This window comes from Diadema setosum, chromosome 10 (genome assembly GCF_964275005.1).
Source record: "Diadema setosum chromosome 10, eeDiaSeto1, whole genome shotgun sequence".
Taxonomy (NCBI): Eukaryota; Metazoa; Echinodermata; class Echinoidea; order Diadematoida; family Diadematidae; genus Diadema; species Diadema setosum.
Genome location: NC_092694.1, coordinates 26,231,655 through 26,250,712, shown reverse-complemented (window position 1 = coordinate 26,250,712; position 19,058 = coordinate 26,231,655). Strand labels below are relative to the sequence as shown.

At 38.2% G+C, this 19,058-nt stretch overlaps 1 protein-coding gene across 1 annotated transcript; it reads right to left on the bottom strand.

Annotated features, from left to right (window-relative positions):
- Nucleotides 1-1,950: 1,950 nt before the first annotated feature.
- On the bottom strand, nucleotides 1,951-14,769 carry LOC140233889 (organic cation transporter protein-like). Its single transcript, XM_072313975.1, has 8 exons — nucleotides 14,717-14,769; nucleotides 12,414-12,584; nucleotides 8,248-8,386; nucleotides 7,419-7,510; nucleotides 6,236-6,444; nucleotides 5,148-5,256; nucleotides 2,764-2,973; nucleotides 1,951-2,113 (listed from the first exon to the last, which is right to left on the bottom strand). The coding sequence occupies exons 1-8, from the start codon at nucleotides 14,767-14,769 to the stop codon at nucleotides 1,951-1,953; spliced, it is 1,146 nt and encodes a 381-aa protein (XP_072170076.1).
- Nucleotides 14,770-19,058: the final 4,289 nt, after the last annotated feature.

The window sequence follows — 19,058 nt, the reverse complement described above, 5'->3', positions numbered from 1 at the left end:
TCTGAGATCCTTGGGTGTTTTATCACATGTGCACATCTTTGCATGCTTGTAGAGTTGTTTTATGAATCGCCTGAAATGAATCTTAAAGAAAAACAAGGGAAGTGACACAGCAGGTGTATAGTATACAAATATATCAGGCCTGAGAGGCTCTGGTTGAAACTATGCGCATGAGGTGACTTCAGTAGAACTACAGCTGTATTTTCTGAGGGGCGCAGCCCCGAAGAAAATAGTGCTACTGAAGTCACCGAAGGCACATAGTTTCAACCGGTGCCTCGAAAAATTGGCCTGGTATATTTGTTTTATATCCCTCCCAATGAATTTAAGAGTATTCGACTACTGGTATTCTGTAATTTACCTCTTTTTTAAGGGCATCTTGCTTTACTTTTCAAGAAGATCGACTAGTCATTCACGCTCGGGAAAGCAGCTCAGCAGGAGGGCAGCGCGGACGCGTACTATGAAGAGACAACTGCGCGCTCAGCCGCTGAAGTGTACTCGGTGCATTGCTGTACAACGTACTGGTAAACATGCGCAAACTGCAAACTCACTACGCGCTTCATACATGCAATACGCCTATCCGATCAGATCTGTCAACAAGTACGCACACGTTCGGTTGGTTGCCAGTGCGGTGATGTGCGTGCTCGAGCTGATCAACGATGTGACTGCGTACTGTGAGCTGCTGCAGTTGATTGTGTTTTCTGTCGATCGTCTTTCTACCTAGCTGTCTGTACATGAATATGGACTATCATTTCCTGTTAAAATGCAAGTACCTTTGTATACATTGTAAATTTGGGTAGCATTCAGTAACAGCGTATAAGGTTAGATTAGGCACTGGAAAAATTCTAGCAATTAAAGCATCGAGTGCCACTGTAAATTCGTGTGATTCGTACGGTGTTCTAACGTAAACAGTGAACAAGTTAGACTCGTTTAGACACTCTAAAAATAATTATTAGGAATGAGATTACGGGAAATAGGGCCTATACTGTTCGACAGGTAGAACTAACGTTAGGCTTAACTAGCGCTAACGTTAAAGCAGGCCTACTATCTACTGCAGTTTCGTTTGTCAACATCTTTTGGGTGGGTCGCTCGAGTTAGTGAACTGCGAGACCAACTTTCAAACGGCGAAGCATGAACTCCCCAAAGGCCTACGCCTACGGTACGTCGAAGAACCCTAGCTTGCTTATTGTTGTCTAATTATAGATCTACGATATCGCCTACTCTGTTGTAACGTAATACATTTTTTTTTCTTTTTAGGTAGAATGAGGGCTTTATAAGAGTCTCTCTGAGTTTCTCTAACGTAACCCGTGTCGCATTGAGTGTATGCGTGCCTTGTGGTTCTCGCGAAGTGCAGTGATCTAAGGCGCCGCGATGACCCATAAGTACATGAAATCTCTCGCGAAGCAAAGGTGCTGCGATACCCATTCATTTACACGTGAAATATTTCGCGTCGCGACGCGAAGCAAAAAAGGCGCGAAAATCACCAGCGTGGTATAGTTTTTACCATTTTCCCTAGGGAGTATAGTCTTTCGCGGATTTGTATGGTAGAATTATGTTTTGTTGTTTACAGTGCTCTCGACCAATCAGAGGACGAGAAGCAATTTGTGAGGGATATAATAGATATTATGCAAATAATGAACATTAGCCAATCTGCAAACTGATTGATCAATAATGATATTGTCATGCATTGGTTTTCACTGATCCACACTGAGCCATGCGTCCGGTAAAATCCGAATGCATGCCTCACTCCTTGTATAGTGTTGTAGGTGTACCGGACGCATGGTGGGGAAAGGGGCTGATTTTCATTAATTTACGGAGCCATTTTAAAAAGTTCAAAGGTTAGGGTTAGGGTATTCTCACCGATCCGCTCTGTCCTGTGCATCATTTGTCTATCATCATTCGGACAATATTTTACTTTGATTCTGATGTGTCAAAAACGTTTGAATCAATTTTGATTCATTCTCCATCTTGATGACTGAAGCTAGGATTAACGTTCCCCTGTCCGACCGGTTCTTTCTCTTTCTCTGGGGAATAGATCACGCTGAACTCTGGGGGCGCCCCATTCGTCTCGCCGCTGGCCAATGACCCGCCGTTCTTTTCCGATTTGTCCTCCAGATCGCTGTATGAGAGATATAAAACAAACCTATTGAACCTTGTCACATGCATGATCAGCCACATTGTGCAGTACTGTTGCTTTGCTTTGAATAATAAAAAAGAAATATGAATGGTTGCCACAATGACACTAGATTTCCAGTAGATGTATCTTGTTTGTGTGTTGTTTTTTGTTTGTTGTTTGTATTTGCGAATACAGTAGTGTAAGACATTGCTTCAAAAGGGCCCTGAAGTAGATCGTACATTTCGTTCTACATCATCTTCTTAAAGGAGACCTCCGGGTGATTTTCAGACTTTTATTTATTATTTTTAACAACTGTAAATTAGTTGTACTTTATACAAATGTTCAGAATTTATAGTGATATAATATATAATATATATATTTTTTTCTAATAAAAATGATTTATAATATGCCTACTTATGTTCTTCTTCCTTGAGCCTACACTCAATGAGCCCCCTATCATGTATACTCTTATGGTGAGGCTGCAATGTCATCATCCTTGCTCATTGCAGTTTGGCATGATTTTTGAAGACATTCTTATTCCTCATCCCAATTACTATAAATTCTGAAAATCTTGCATTCAGTATAACAAATCTGTAATTGTTCAAATCAAAAATGTGAAAACCATCCCAAGGTCTACTTTAAGTATAACTTGCAGTCCGAAGTTTTCCCCGTCCTCCATTGTCTCGGGTAGCTTCTGGCCGCGGGTCTCCGGGAAGAAGAGGGAGAGGAGTCCCGCTAGGACCGAGGCGCTGCCGTAACTGACCAGCGGGAGTGGAGTCCAGTACTTGTCCAGCGTGAGAATGATGGGGGCGATGATGCCGGCGACGCGAGCAAACATCGAACATGTCCCCATCGCCGCAGTCCTGATCGACGGCGTGGATGTAGTAGGCATGGCGTGAAAATAATGTTTGCGTCATTACTGCTTAGATAACACCAAAATTTTCATATAACACTTATTTTGATTTTCCACGACGGAAAAGGATGCGACCAGCTATAATGATATTAAAACATATGACCATAATGTCAATAATTTAGTTCTGACAATGTTACTGGCCGCATCTTGCACACTTAAGCTCTGTCTTAATAGACTTTCTCCCCGGGTGCGCCCGGGGAAGATATACATTCCACAGTTTCCATGAAACACAGAGTACCCCGTTTTAACACGCATTGCTCGAAAACCTTCTCCGGGGAATACACGTTCTCAATAGCCCCGTCTTAACAGACCTTTTCCGGGCGCGCCCGGGTGTTCGCCGGCGAAGATTGCATTCCACAAATTCCATAAAACACGGGTTAACCGCAAAAGTGTCCCGTTTTAACAGGCATTGCTTGAAAACCTTCTCCGGGAGGATACGCTCTCTCTTGGCCAATCACATTAAAGGTACGCTGAAAATGAAGCATTTCACATGCACATCATTGTCATTGCACTAGCATGAGGTTTAGTACTAATGTACAAATTTGTACTGCTGACACAGGCATGTTGGAACAAGTATCTATACCGAGGCGTTTCAAAATATATTAGACAAACTGTGTTTTCTTAGAATGTGTTAACTGTGAAAGCGCCTTTCTTTTGTCTTTTCACAATGATCTTTCAAAAAGAAGTAAAGAAAGAAGAAGTCATGAAAACAACCACAGGTTTTTATCAGAGCACGTCTATTACATGGTTGGTCTATTACCGCAATGTTCAACCCACAGAACTCGAGGAGTGTTACGACTGTTTATATGATACATAAGACGTGTTACAAAAAGCATTTCACACTCTACAAAATGAATCTTTGAATGTTTTAATTTTCGAACTACCTCTAGCAAAATTGTACTCTCTTCAGCTATTGATCATATCAATACCAGTGTTACATGTATCTGATGTATAGTTTGTTTTTTTACCATAATAACAAACATCAAAAGCGGGATTTTTTTTGTAACACCTATTATTACTAGTACGTGAGTACACATAAGCCCGATACATCTGGTCGTTCTACTAGTAATACATAGGGAGAGTTCGTGGATTCGCGCTGGTCACGTGACGCCTCGGGGGGGGGGGGGGGGGGGTTACCCCGCGAGCGTCTGAACAGACACCATCGCGGGGTAGCCCCCGGCGGTTCGCCCGAGGCTACCCCGCGTCTACCCTGGTCGATAGAAGGGTGAGGTTTCGCCCGAAGCTACCTCGAGGCTACCCCGCGGCTACCCCGAGGCTATCCACTGTGTTGCGTCTTAACAGACAGAGGGGAAGATTCTTCACCCGAGGCTACCCCGAGGCTACCCTGCGTTTTTTAAGACTTCGCCCGAGGCTACCCCGCGGCTACCCCGAACCTGTCCACTGTGTTGCGTCTTAACAGGTACAATCTTCTCAGGGGAAGATTCTTCACCCGAGGCTACCCCGAGGCTACCCTGCGTTTTGTGGCCTGTTAAGACGGGGTATAAGAAAGAAAAACACTTTAAAATGGATATAAATGATGATTCCTTTGCGGAAAGAACGAATGGATGCAATATGGGAAATGAACAGTCAATACACACTTACCAAACAATTTGTTGTTGTTTTTTTCACGCCAAACTATTTAAACAGAGTGCACAACAATGTACATACTGATACGTTGTCACGTCACATAGCTACAGTACCTACACAAGGAGAGAAATAAAGAATAAAGAAAAAAAAGACCCCCCCCCCTCCCCCGTTCACCTATCAAAACTGCATGTTCTCTTTAATGATAATTGTGTGGTTGAAAAAAGAGAAAGCCCTGCTACAAAAAAAAAACAACAACAACAAATCCATTCTCAATTTATGCAATGATCAATTTACAGACAATATTATAAGAAGGTATTTATGAACGTTTATGAACGGAATTGAATGATTTATACCTCTATATGAAATCAAACAAGGAAGAAACAAATTGTTATGCTTTTTGCAAAATTAATCTTCGTCATTTTTTACGGCTGTACTTGTATGATTACTCTGAAACGGCTGGATTTCACATGTCGCTCTTGATATAATAAGGTACCCAATATCATTACATTTTGACGCATCTGTCTTCAGTTTTCTTACCTGATCTCTGTAGGGTACAACTCCACAGTGTAGAGGTAGAGTATGGCGAACGAGGCTGAGATGCCGAACTTTCCTATCATAGCAACAGTGGTCAGGGCAGCTCCAGGGGCTGTTGATAACAAACCATGTTCTAATTGTTAATATGGTTTGGTTGTTTGTCCGTTTGTTCATTTCCATCTGCAGATGAGAAGATGGCTGGATAGCCCATATTCAGCTACGCTAAGCTGGTCTTTCATGGGGTTCAGTTGGATGTGAGGATGTGAGGTGGGTTAAACACCCTGTTCTTTGCGATGAATGAATGAAGCGGGATCGTTTACGTGTATGAGTAAACACGTAAAGTAGGGGAGCTGTGGTATAGTGGATAAGACTCCCGACTCCCGATCGGAGGACCCGAGTTCGAATCCCGCCCAGTGCTTACGTCCTTGGACAAGATGTTTTTACCCACTATGTCCCTTTCGACCCAGATGTATAAATGGGTACCTGGCAATGCTAGGGTAATAATAATAGCAGGGCCCTCTGGTAGAACAGTGGCAACACTGAAGAGGCTACCCTGGGTAAATAAGACCTTATTATCATTATTATTATTATTACTATTATGAGTCGTGACTCTCTCATACACGGGACCTCCATTTTATGTCCTATCCGAGGGACAGAGTGTTCTGCCTCTTGCCAGAGGGGACGGTATGATTACACAATATTGCTCAGTCTAGACTCGGGTTTGAACCTCGGTTCTTAGGATCGTGAGACAGACGCGCTACCGACTGAGCCAACTCACCGCCCTTGCTAATAAAGCCCGCAGTTGTATATTTTGTTTCTAATATAGTGATTGTTAAATAGATATAATTTGTTATTTTCTGTAGAAAACAACGAAACACAAGAAGAGAAATCTGTAAAAATGAAACAACATTACGGAAACAATATTTAATTTCATGAATGACGAAAAAAAGAGATGATGATGATTGATTAAGACAGAGTTGAAAATGGATTCTCCCTTTGGGAAACATGCTATTGTGAAGATTCATGATACAAGGACAATTCAGTTTGCTTTGTACTGGTCGAAAATGTTTGAATTGCTCCCATCGACTTACGAATGAAGGTTGTACACAGACAGGCGACGCCACCAAGCAACAGGCAGCCAAACATACTCAGCCGTCGACCGACGAGCTCAATGATGAACACGGAGAGAAGGTAGGCCGAGATCTCGACCGCGCCCGACACGGCAAAGGCCACGTAGTCATCGACGCCCAGATTGGACGTGTTCAGAGAGAGCCCGTCGTAAACCATGACGTTGACCATCCTTCCAAGGAGAACCAAAAGCACAAAGAGAACAATAACAACAGCAACCGCTTCCCGATCGTTGTGACAGAGCCACGATATCCCGTGTTTCAGGTTGTTTTTTTTTTTTTTTTTTAATTACACACTCAGACGTTACGTTCACCGCTAATAGATATTGCTAAATAATTAGTTAGCCTCAAAAACATAAAGATCTGTATTTCTTGTTAGACACTGTAAGAGGGTTAAACTGTATAGTACCATTAACATCATCATCGGATTAAAAAGCAGTTGCTTTTGATAATCAAGACAAATCGCCCGTTTACAGAGTCCAGACTTGACAGAAAGAAAATTGTTAATGTAATACCAATGACTTAAAGAGATCACGAAATGATAAAGTGGATAATCGTAATTTCAACCTTCTTATTCAACCTTGTATAAATGATTCGTATACCACACAATGTCCCATCATCCTCGTTGTTATATCATCATATCTTTATGGTTGGATGTTTTCAGTTTTACATGAGCCCTGCCGTTAAACAATTTGCCCTAGGGAATACATAGTCATTACGATGTTAATTTCGTCATGTTTGAATTAGAAATGAAGATATCCACCTTTTCATAACCATTTTCTTAATATTGTTTTCCTTCCAGTATATCACATAATCTATTTTCATCGCATTCTTATCCATTGATGTCGGCATAAAACTAAAGCTTCAAAAAATCATAACTTCTACAAAGATTTTCCTATTTTCCATAAGGTTAACAGATAAGTCTAAAAAACGTGTCTGCATTTTGAATCCACATCTCTATCCAGGGTAAATTCTTATTTGACCCTTTTCTGTGACAGGAACTTTGGACAGAGTGGGCAGCGCAATACCGATGCAAATTGACACTAAGTCACACAAAGATTTAAAGAGGAGTTCGAAAAACAAACACACACACACACAACACTGCAGTTGATCAACGGTGTAAATTATAAAATGGGAAAGCACATACCAGTTGAAGATGATGTTGACAGAGCGGAGACGCATTCGTGGGGTACGGAAGATATCAAGACCTGTTTTACGCCGACCTTTGGTGGCGCTCTCCTCTTTATAAAATCCATCGTTTTAGGAATAGGAAAGAGAGAAATAAGATTATCGGATCAGCACTAAATGCCCAGTTAATACTTATGATGATATGATGGCCTTTTAGTACCAATGGCCCATTCAAGTCTGTGTATGTCTTCATCTCTCTTTTTTTTTATTATCATTCATCCGTTTTCGCCTTTTTGTGCTTCTTGTGGCCTTGTGATATCAACATCTTGTGTTGAGAGCATTGACTCTCATGAACAGAGTGTGATTGTTGTTGCATTGTTACCGTTGTCGTCATAAACGCTATGATAATAATATCTTGCTTCAACTTTATGTTGATTCGTGATGCCTGTTATCAGTGCGTCTAAACATCTGCCTATACGTGTGCTATTGAATTTCCAATCAGTACCAATAGTAGGAGAAGAGATTATTACATGTAGTGGATGACCATATCGACAACATTATGAAGCTAAGTAGTCGTTTTTTGTGATGTATCCATCTATTATCGAAAATATCAAGTTAATATTTCCGGTGGCAGGACATTTTGCTCTTGCAATTACCCCAGTCTTATTTCTCCCATCACTTAGGGTTAGGGTTAGGGTTGTGATTGTGGGTAGAATTTGTGGCGTGCAGGCTATTCATGGGAGCAATAATTGTCGCAGGAGCAAATGCCATGGAACCATACTCCCAAATCTTTATTCACATGGTGTCATATCGTTCGTCTTCCCATTCATCAATTCTGGCATTCCTACCATTTCCTTGATGAACTCGCCACTGAGGATGGGGCCCGACGGGGATTTGTCGTTCAACTCGGCAACCCTACGCAATGCTTTCTCGGCCTCCTCGTACTTCCCCTGTGAAATCTGCCATCTCATAGATTCGGGCAGGAAGCTGTTAAAATGAGTATTACAGAAAAAAAAAACAACAACAAAGTGAGGAATCAATTAAAAAGACTTAATCAGCGACGTTTGATTTGATTTGATTTGATTTTATTGTTCCACATTTCAAAACATCAAACATGATACGATCGATTGAACATAAGATTGAACATAGCGTCGTAAATTACAAAAAAAAATACAAGAGAAGACAATTTAACAAACATGAAATGTGGGGACCTACTAAAAAGCAAAGCTTGTAATGTATAGGTCCCTGTATATATGAAAGTGTTGGTCTTCTTAAACAACCTAGAAACGAAAACTATGAAAGGAAGGAAAGGGACGTAAAAGAAAAGAGAGCAAAAAGAGCAAAAGAAAGGAATAAAATATACGAAAGCATAGCGAAATACAAAGTAGCCACCTGTAACGCGTTTACAAGACTCCTTGTCACCCGAGCAACACAGTTACGTAACTGTAAGAATGCGCAAAAACGCACATGATACATAATGATTCATTAATTCAGGAATAGCCTTGACATAAATGACACAGTAAAAAAAAAAAAAAGGCAAACATGGAATACATATGATAAACAACGAATCTGATAAAGAAGAGGGAGTTCAAATAAAATTGCATGTTGTATTATTAGATATAAGCCTGCACAAGGGATTTTTTTAGTTTACGTTTAAAACAATTCAATGACAACGATTCAGTAATGTCGGAGTCAAGGCTATTCCAGAATGTTGGACCTGTATGTACTATTGTTTTAAGAGCAAATGCAGTTCTCACGGGAGAAAAGTGAAATGAATTTTCCTGTCTTGTAGGGTAGGAATGTATAACTTTATTTTTTACAAACATGGGAGTGAAAGCATAAGGTAATTCGTCTTTAGTTAACTGGTACATAAATATCCCAAGGGAGTAAGAATATATATCAAAAATCTTTAAGAGGTTATTACTTTTGAACAGAGGGCTTGTCGGTGCTAAATAATTGGTACAATTGATAATCCTTACAGCTCGCTTTTGTATTCTAAAGATAGACTCCAGGCGTATTTTGGAACAATTCCCCCAGGCCAGTATGCTATAATGAAGATACGGCAATAACAAAGTCGAATATAAGGTACGTAATATATATGTGGGGAAAACATGCTTAAGCTTCTGTATAACACCCAAATTTCTTGATAATAACTTACATAAATGATTTGTTTGTTCCTGCCAAGATAATTTACAATCAATTAAAAGACCAAGAAATTTAACTGAATTTGTCTGTTGTAAGTTTACTCCTGTGATTGAAATTGAGCCAGGTAAACAAGTGATTGTATTACTAAACACCATAAAATTAGTTTTGTTTAGATTTAGGGATAATTTGTTACTTTGAATCCAATCATTGACGTGATTCAACTCAGAGTTAAGCATATCAAGTAACTCAGTAGGATTTTTGTGCGTCAAAAAAAGACTTGAATCGTCCGCAAACAAGAGGAAAGAAAGGAGTGCTGACGACCTGGGCAAATCATTTATGTACACAATAAAAAGAAGTGGTCCCAAAAGGGAGCCTTGTGGAACTCCACACGTTATATTTGCTGTGCTTGAAACAGAATCATTAATGTGTACAAATTGTGATCGATTTGTGAGGTAATCTCTGAACCACTCCAAGGCACTGCCACGAATCCCGTAATGAGACAGTTTGTACAGTAATATTTCATGATCAATTGTGTCGAACGCCTTGGAGTGGTCCAGAAAAACTCCAACAGTGTGAGATTTAGCTTCGATAGCTTGAACAACTTTATCTATTAACAACAAAACAGCGTGAGAGGTCGAATGTTTTTTGCGAAAACCAAATTGAGTGTCTACTAAGATATCATGGTCATTTAAAAACTTGATAGTTCGGGAGTATACAACTTTTTCAAGTACTTTGGAGAATGATGATAAAAGAGATACAGGTCTATAATTGCCCAGGTCGTCCTGTCTGCCTTTCTTAAACACAGGAATAATCTTGGCAACTTTCATTTTACTAGGAAAAACACCAGTCATTAAAGACAAATTGAATACATGGGTCAAAGGTGCGGCTACTTCATAAATGATTTGTTTACGAAGAAACATTGAAATACCATCATAGCCTGAGCTTTGTTTAGCTTTAAAATTATTTACAATATCAATGACATCCAATGCATCTACGGGCGTGAACAATATAGAACTAGGATTGGGATTCACAAGAAATGAATGAAATGGGGTTTTTTTCCGTTAAAGGAATATTTCTGGCCAAATTTGACCCAATATTTACAAAATACGTGTTGAATGCTTCAGCAATACCACGGGAGTCATCAATTATCGTTCCATTTTGTATTATTTTATCAATTCCCAGTTTCTTTCCATCATTCATTTTTAATACATCAATTATAACTTTCCAAGTAGACTTGATATCATTTTTATGGATTTGAAATTGTGCAGAAAAATAATCTTGTTTTGCTTTACGTAGCACAGAAGTCAAAGCATTTCGGTAAGCTGAGTATTTACGTTTTGCTTCTTCTGTACCACTAGACTTATATCTATAAAATAAATTGTTTTTACGATTTATAGATCTCAAAATTGATTTGGTGATCCAAGGACTTCTTGGGATTTTTTTATAATTCAATTTGATCGATGAAACTGGGAAATGAGCATCATATAAACGCAAAACAATTTCATTGAATATATCAAACGCTATATCAGCGTCGTTCATATTATAAACAGCAGACCAGTCGGTATGATCAAGACTCATTTTAAAACTTTCTATACGTTGTTGTGACATTACTCGAAATCCCTTTTTATTATAATTTGTTTTACCTTTTCAAAAATATCGTGTAACGTCACAAATATAGGGAAGTGATCCGATATATCAGAAACAATGATTCCTTGATCAGCAACGTGAGATAAATTTGTAAATATGTTGTCAATTAGTGACGAAGTTGTATCAGAAACCCTTGTTGGTTTCGTGATACAAGGTATAAATGAATTGTACATCATTGTATCTAAGAATTTCTGACACTGGGGCTTTTCATTATAACAAAATAAATTAACATTAAAGTCTCCCAAGACGAGAAAGTTAGGGTAAACTAGGAAGAAATTAAACAGAGAGGGAGAGAGAGAGAGAGAGAGGGGGGGGGGGGAGAAAGAGAACAGGATGTATCCTGAAGTTTGTATTTTAGGATGAGATAGAGGTGGGGAGAGGAGAGAGAGAGAGAGAGAACATTAAGTGTAATTATTATGTACGTGAATGAGGGAGAGAGAGAGAGAGAGAGAGAGAGATAAGAAAGAGAGGGAAAGACCCTCAAGACCATAATTCGAATAGTAATAATCTATGAGAAATAGGTAAGAATATCTGACAAGTAGCAATATGAACATAGCAGTTTGTTTCTTTCCTCTCTTTCTCTCTCTCTTTCTCTCTCTCTCTCTCTCTTTCTCTCTCTCTCCCTCCCGCCTCTCTGGACCGATTCATTTAAACATTTGCATTCTTGGAAAATATTGCATTTGTTTGAAAAATGATGATAAAAACATTGTGATCATTAAAATGGGTTACATCAAATTGGAGGGGTATTTAACAATACGAACATCATCTTTAGTAACCCCAGATTGCATTGAGATGTAATCATTTAAAAATGTATCTTTGCGTTTGTGAACTTGGGCAGTGGATCATGAGGGACCATTAGGGTATGTTTTGTTTTTGTTTCTGTTTGTTTGCTTGCTTACTTTGTTGATTATAGGGGTTGAGGAGGGCTTAGTGGTATCCAAATGCATCACTTTTTACGAATTTAATCTAAGTGTGAGGAAGGATTGTCTACCAAACATGCCTAAGTCTGTAAATAGTGAAAAAATATCATTTATAGGGATGCTGTATTGCAAGTATTGACGGAACAGCTAGGCCTGGGATGAGTCCAAAGAGGTACATCTTTGTAGCTCACCACCCTCCCCCCCCCCCCCCCCTCACACACACACGCAGGCACACAAACGAAGAGAAAATATTCCAACGCAGTGTTCTAGCTTAACTCACAGTCTTGAGAGGAATGACTTACAACATCAGAACTAAGAAGGCGACCGTTGGGGCGGTAGCCACTAGCTCCAGGGTCTTCCAGTAACGGAGGAGGTAGGCGAGCAGGGCCAGTAGCATGTAACCGAGAGCGAAAGGGATGACGACCATGATCCCGACCACGTTGCGTTTGGAAGGACCCACAAACTCGGTCCCTGTGATATCAGAGAGGTCAGTCAATTTTATAATCCAGGGCCTTCAGGATTCTGAATTTTCCATGAATTGTGTATTCCCGTTGGCAATGGGATAAGTTGTTTGAGGTATTCATGCAGTATATACACTGCGTATCGCAGTGGAAAATGGACTCTGTGTTGCAAGAAAGTTGCAATTGATTGCAACTCCTCAAAATCTATTGCAAATCCTGAAATCCATTGCAAATTTGCAATCAATTGCAAGTTGCAATCAATTCTGTTGCAAGAAAGATGCAATTGATTGCAAATCGATTGCATCTCTGCAATCAATTGCTAATCAATTGCAACTTTGCAATAGATTCAGGGGTAGTTGCAAATTTTGCAATCGATTTGCAATAGATTAAAAATGTCATAATTGCGGCTGCTGGGGGACAAATCTCCAAATTTGTTCATTTCTTGTAGGAAAAAAGAAGAAAATATTCCGTATAAATGACATTTTAATGTAATGTATGATTGTATAAGATACTTTTTTTTTTTAAACACACACAAAGTGTATAAGGGGTTACTCAGTATACTACAGCTGTAGTATATGAATCAGCATGTGGTCGGTCGGGCAGTCCGTTGCAAATCTTGCGTCGCGAACTCCATCTACAGTTTTGAAGCAACTTTGATGAAACTTGGGTTACATGATGACATCGAAGTGAAGATGTGCAAGACATGTTTTTTTTTTTTTTTGTCTTTATCGGAGAAAGCGTTGTCATGGTAACCACAATTTTCCAAAAACCTTGTGGAGTAAACTACTGCCACAGTATTTGAGTAATTCATTTCAAAATGTGTATAATGATCTTTAGGTGTAGTTATGTAAGAAAGACTTTGTGTTTGTACCCTACAAGGTGTTGCCATGGTAACGGCATATTTTCTTGAAAATCTTGTGGAGTGAACTCCTTCCACAATTTTGAGGCACTTGAACTCAAATTTGGTGTACATAATGACATTGAGGTGTAGATGTGCAAGACACGTTTTTTGTGTTTGTCGGAGAAATCGTTGCCATGGTAACCACAAATTTCCCAAAACGTTGTGGAGTGAACTACTTTCACAGTATTTAAGCAATTTGTTTCAAATTTGGTATGTATAATGATCTATAAGTGTAGTTATGCACGACACACTTTGTGTTTGTACCTGACAGGGCGTTGCCATGGTAACGGCAATTTTTTCTTTGAAAATCATGTGGGGTGAAACTATTTCGAGTTTTAAGGCAATGGAACTCAAATTTGGTGTACATGATGACATTGAGGTGTAGACGTGTAAGACATGTTTTTTGTGTTTGTCAGAGAAAGCGTTGCCATGGTAACCACAATTTTCCAAAAACCGTGTGGAGTGAACTACTTTCATAGTATTTAAGCAATTCGTTTCAAATTTGGTATGTATAATGATCTATAGGTGCAATTATGCAAGACAAACTTAATTGTGTTTGTACCCGACAAGGCGTTGCCATGGTAACGGCATATTTTCTTGAAAATTTTATGATTTGAACTTCTTTCACTATTTTGAAGCAACTGAACTCAAATTTGGTGTACATAATGACATTGAGGTGTAGATATGCAAGACATGTGTTTGTGTGTCTGTCGGGGAAAGCGTTGCCACGGTAACTACCCAAAACATTGCTGAACGAACTATGTATTAGTTTATTTATTTCAAATCCAGTATGTAGGGCGTGTAATGATCCAAAGGTGTAGCCATGCAAGACACTCTTTGTGTTTGTATGTGACGTGTTACCATGGTTACTGCATATTTTCTTCAAATCTTTTTGAGTGAACTACTTCCACAATTGTGAAGTACCTGTAGTCAAATTCACCAGGTACTCACGAGGTAATACACGTATGTATATACACAGACAGACACACACACAAACACACATAGCAAGGTCAGTGCAAATTTGTGATGGACATGTTTAACAAGAGTATAGTTGAAATTCTGTTGTCATGGAAACAGTGCATTTTGACCATAAACTCAAGTTTAAAAATGCAGATTTAAATTCACCTGCAGTTTTCAGGAAATTCAGAAGAAATTTTGGCGCATGTCAGGATGGTACTTTAAAGGTGCACTTCAAGTATTTATTAAAGCAGCTGTAGGCACTATCAAGAATGACATTTTTTTAATGACGTAAAGTGTGATCCTGGGAGTGAGATTACAATGCCCCCCCCCCCCCATTTTTTTAAATGATTTACTTTATTTGCTTTACACAATAAGAGGTCTCCTCAATGATGATACACCTCCCCATTACATAATACCCCCCCCCCCCCTTTGGAGAATAGAGGAGTCCAAAGAGTTTGGGTGAGGGGAAACAGAGGCAGGAAGTCGTAGCAGCTTGTGTGTCATTCTATACATACACGCTGATACCACAACCATCGACCTGTTTCTTCTCATCCTTTTATCATCCTAGGTAACTCTCTTCTCATATTTGATTTTATATATTTCTGATGGTGTTGCAAAAAGGGAATGTAATCATTTACCATTGACACGTGTATTCTTGATAATACACTCACTCTCACAAGATATGTATAAGATGTATTTTAGAGAATAGTTTGGTCATAAAGTACTATTATGGCTTGATGACTATGCAAGCAGACACGGTATGTGTTGAGTTTGAGAGTGTTGTTATATAAGTTAACTTTGATTTATTAGTGATAGATGGAAATGCACTGGTGTTGGTATATTGCACATGCTAAAGTATGAATGGATGTATAATCTGTATATAACTTGTATATGGGTTGTGTTGATGTCTAGTTTGTAGTATATATATATATATATATATGAAGAGTTTGTTTGCAAAAACCGATAAGTCCATATTTGTCAAGTGGAGATATTTGCGATTAGAGGTCAAGAAAAATAAAGAGAATAATAAGAAAATTTCTGCTTCTTTTGACCATAACTTCAAAAATATACCTTTATATGTAGTGACCAATATATCATTTAAAAGGTATTATTTTGTACTTTATGACAGAGATCGTACTTCAAAATCTTCAAAAATGGACTTATCGGTTTTTGCAAACAAACTCTTCATATATAATATATATAGACCTTCAATAAGGTGTGGGATATGTGAGCGTATCTTGCAATGCAGGTACATACAATCTGTACATATGCATTGTACATAGTGTATACCATGGGGCACAGGTTTGTAAATTGGTCCTTTGTTTCATGCCTAGATGCAGCGTTTAGAGTACCAGTATGTTTGTCACTGTGCCCGTGGAAGAGGTCTTTTGGCTTTTGTTCTGTTGAGAGACTAAATAGATGTAGGGACTGACTAGGCAGAGATTAAGAGTTTTACGGCCAGTGTGTTGGAACCCCAATCTGTGAAGCTAGACTGAATTATTCAGACCCCTTACATGTACATAAATGTTTTATTAATGTGAATAAGAATATATGTTACTTGAATCTTGATTTGTAGGTATCATTGAGAATATCAGATACTAGTATATATCATTGATTTTGATTCATAGAGAGTAGAGTAGTGTAGGCTATTTCAGTAGATGCATTTACAACTGTATATAAAGAGAAACTAGAGTACGTCAATAGCTGTAAGGTCTGTGTTATAGACTATCAAGGGGACAGGAAGTGCTGTATGTTAGCACAGTCTCCAGCAAGATGTTGTCCTCCCAGCTCACAGAGTGGAGTAAGTTTGTAAGTAGGAGGATAAGGGAAGTTTGATGTATACATGAAGGCAAGAGCCATGGTTCTCTTTGTTAGGAAAAGAGTTTATAGACATCCTCCCTCAATCTATGCTTGCTGGTTTTACACAAGCGAGTGAGTGGTAAATTATATGTTTAGAATTATTTCATTTATGCAAGGAAAAGACAATGCGTTACAATAACACACTTCAACTTATGCTAATTTATATGTTATTTTAGAAGAAAAACTGGAACAGATATAGAATTAGTATGGGAATGGAATTTAGCACAGACAGGAAATTATGTGTAGATAGTAAGATATCATTAAAATATGTGTTGAACATGAGATACTCATTGTTGATAGAAAAGAAAGGATAAGTTAAATCATTGAGATTGTTAGAATGATATTTCAATGATAATCAGACAGTTAATTGCATTGCTGATTAGAAGTGTTGGTAAACTGACATATTAATGTAAGTATTGATTATGACAGAATTGAATAGTTATGTAGTCCAGTTTAGTTTATGCGTTAAACTGAGGACTGATGTGTGAATTAACTTTGTGTTAACTTCAATAGTTATTGTGCTTTTGTTATACATTATTACTCTAAAGTATTTGATGATGCCTGAGTTTTGTCTGTTGAGACTTAAATGAGAGTAATAAATGTGTGATTCTATACATACACGCTGATACCACAACCACCAACCTGTTTCTTCTCATCCTTTTATCATCCTAGCACCCCGTACCCCTACAGGGGTATTACATAAAGTGTATATATATATGAATATTTATTTATTTATTCCGTCATATTTAAACAGGGTAGTCCCCTCAGTTTCACAACTGCTTTCCAGGGGAGCCCTGTGTACATATACATGATAAAAACATTGGATTACAATAGACTTCATTAAAAAAAAAACATATACAAGTATAACACATATACACAAAACAATACAAACTTTAAAAGATACTTTAGACCATGGAGACTGACTTAAAATATATTCTGAATTCGGCATAAACAAAATGTATTATTAAAAAAAAAAAAAAAAAAAAAAAACCTGTGTAATAGAAATTACTGTAATGACACACCAAAAATATACAACTGAGTTTAAAATACCATAATAGGGGTTAATGGAACCAAAGAAGAAATCATAAAAAAAAACAATACAAACAGTAAAAAAAATGCAAAATTGTTAAAACATTCAATAAATAATCATTATACCATAATCAATATTTATTTAAAACGTGTAACTCAATTGACGGCATAATTTTCTAAATCTTTCAAAAGAGGGGCAAGTTTGTAAGAATACTGGTAAGGTGTTGAATATTGCACTTCCCTGGTAAGAAAAAGATGTTCGCATGTATTCTGTCCGTGGTGTAGGCACAAAGAGGGGGCTGTTGACTGCGTATCTTGTGAGGTAGTACACTGGTCTAATGGCAATGAGTGGTTTTAGATAAGCCGGCACTCTGTCATTTAAGATCTTGTAAACCATTATACATTGTTGGTATTTAAGTCTTTGTTCGATTGATTGCCACCGAAGCGTTTTCAACAGAGGAGAAGAAGAGGAAAATTTGTCGGCATTTAAGGCCAGCCGAGCAAACTTATTCTGGCATCTCTGCAATCGTTGCGTACATGTTTTAGTCTTGTTGCCCCAGACCGTACAGCAATAATCCAGATAAGGAACAACTAAAGAAAAATACAAATCAATTAATATTTTCTGGTTAACATAGGGCTTGATTTTCAGAAGACATGCATATGTTTTAGATACTTTTTTTACAATGTTATCCACGTGACTAGACCAACTTAAATAAGGGTCTAAAATTACACCTAAATACTTCATCGTTACCACTCTTTCCAAACTCTCATTTTCACAAATGATATTAAGTTGTTTATTTCTTACTTTATTTCTCGCCCCAAACAGCATAACCTTTGTTTTACCAACATTAATAAACATATCATTAGCATACAGCCAGTTAACAATGTGATTAAATTGGCTTTGTAACGAAGATTCTATTTCTTGTAATGACTTTCCCCTGTTGAACATAACCGTGTCATCAGCATACAGTGATAGTTTGGTGGATGAAGAAAATTGGACATGACAAAGATCATTGATGAACATTGTGAACAACAAAGGTCCTAAGGTAGATCCCTGTGGTACACCTGACTTCATTGTCAGGAGATCACTAATTTTGCCGTCTATTGAAACACACTGTTTTCTTTCTGTTATATATGAGTGAAACCACAAATACTCTTTTCCGGTTATGCCAAATCGTTTAAGTTTCTCCAAAAGTTTATCATGTGAAATAACATCGAATGCCTTGCGAAGGTCTAGAAATATGGCACCTGTCATGTAACCTGAACTCATATTCGCCAGTAAATACTCGGTAACATCAAGAAGACTTGTGTGCGTAGAGTGCAGTGGTCGAAAACCTGACTGACTTTGTGCTAGTAAATTGTGTTCTTTCAAATGATTATAAAGCTGGCTGTGGATTCCTTTTTCAAATACCTTGCTTACAGTAGACAAGACCGAAATGGGCCGATAATTGACAGGATCTGTTTTTGTACCGTTTTTATGTACAGGGATAATCTTAGCTATTTTAAAATCAGCTGGTAATTTTCCGATTTGCAAAGAGTAGTTAAACATAAAAGCTAAAGGTTTAGCAATCACTTTAGCGGCTGCTTTGAGCAGTCTGGGGTGCATTCCATCAATACCATAGCTTTTATTTTGCTCAAGTGATTCAAGTTCCCTTTGTACAAAATGTTCAGCAATTTCTTTAAATTCAAACACCTGTTTCGTTACGTCCAGCGGAACCACAATTCTATCATTCATC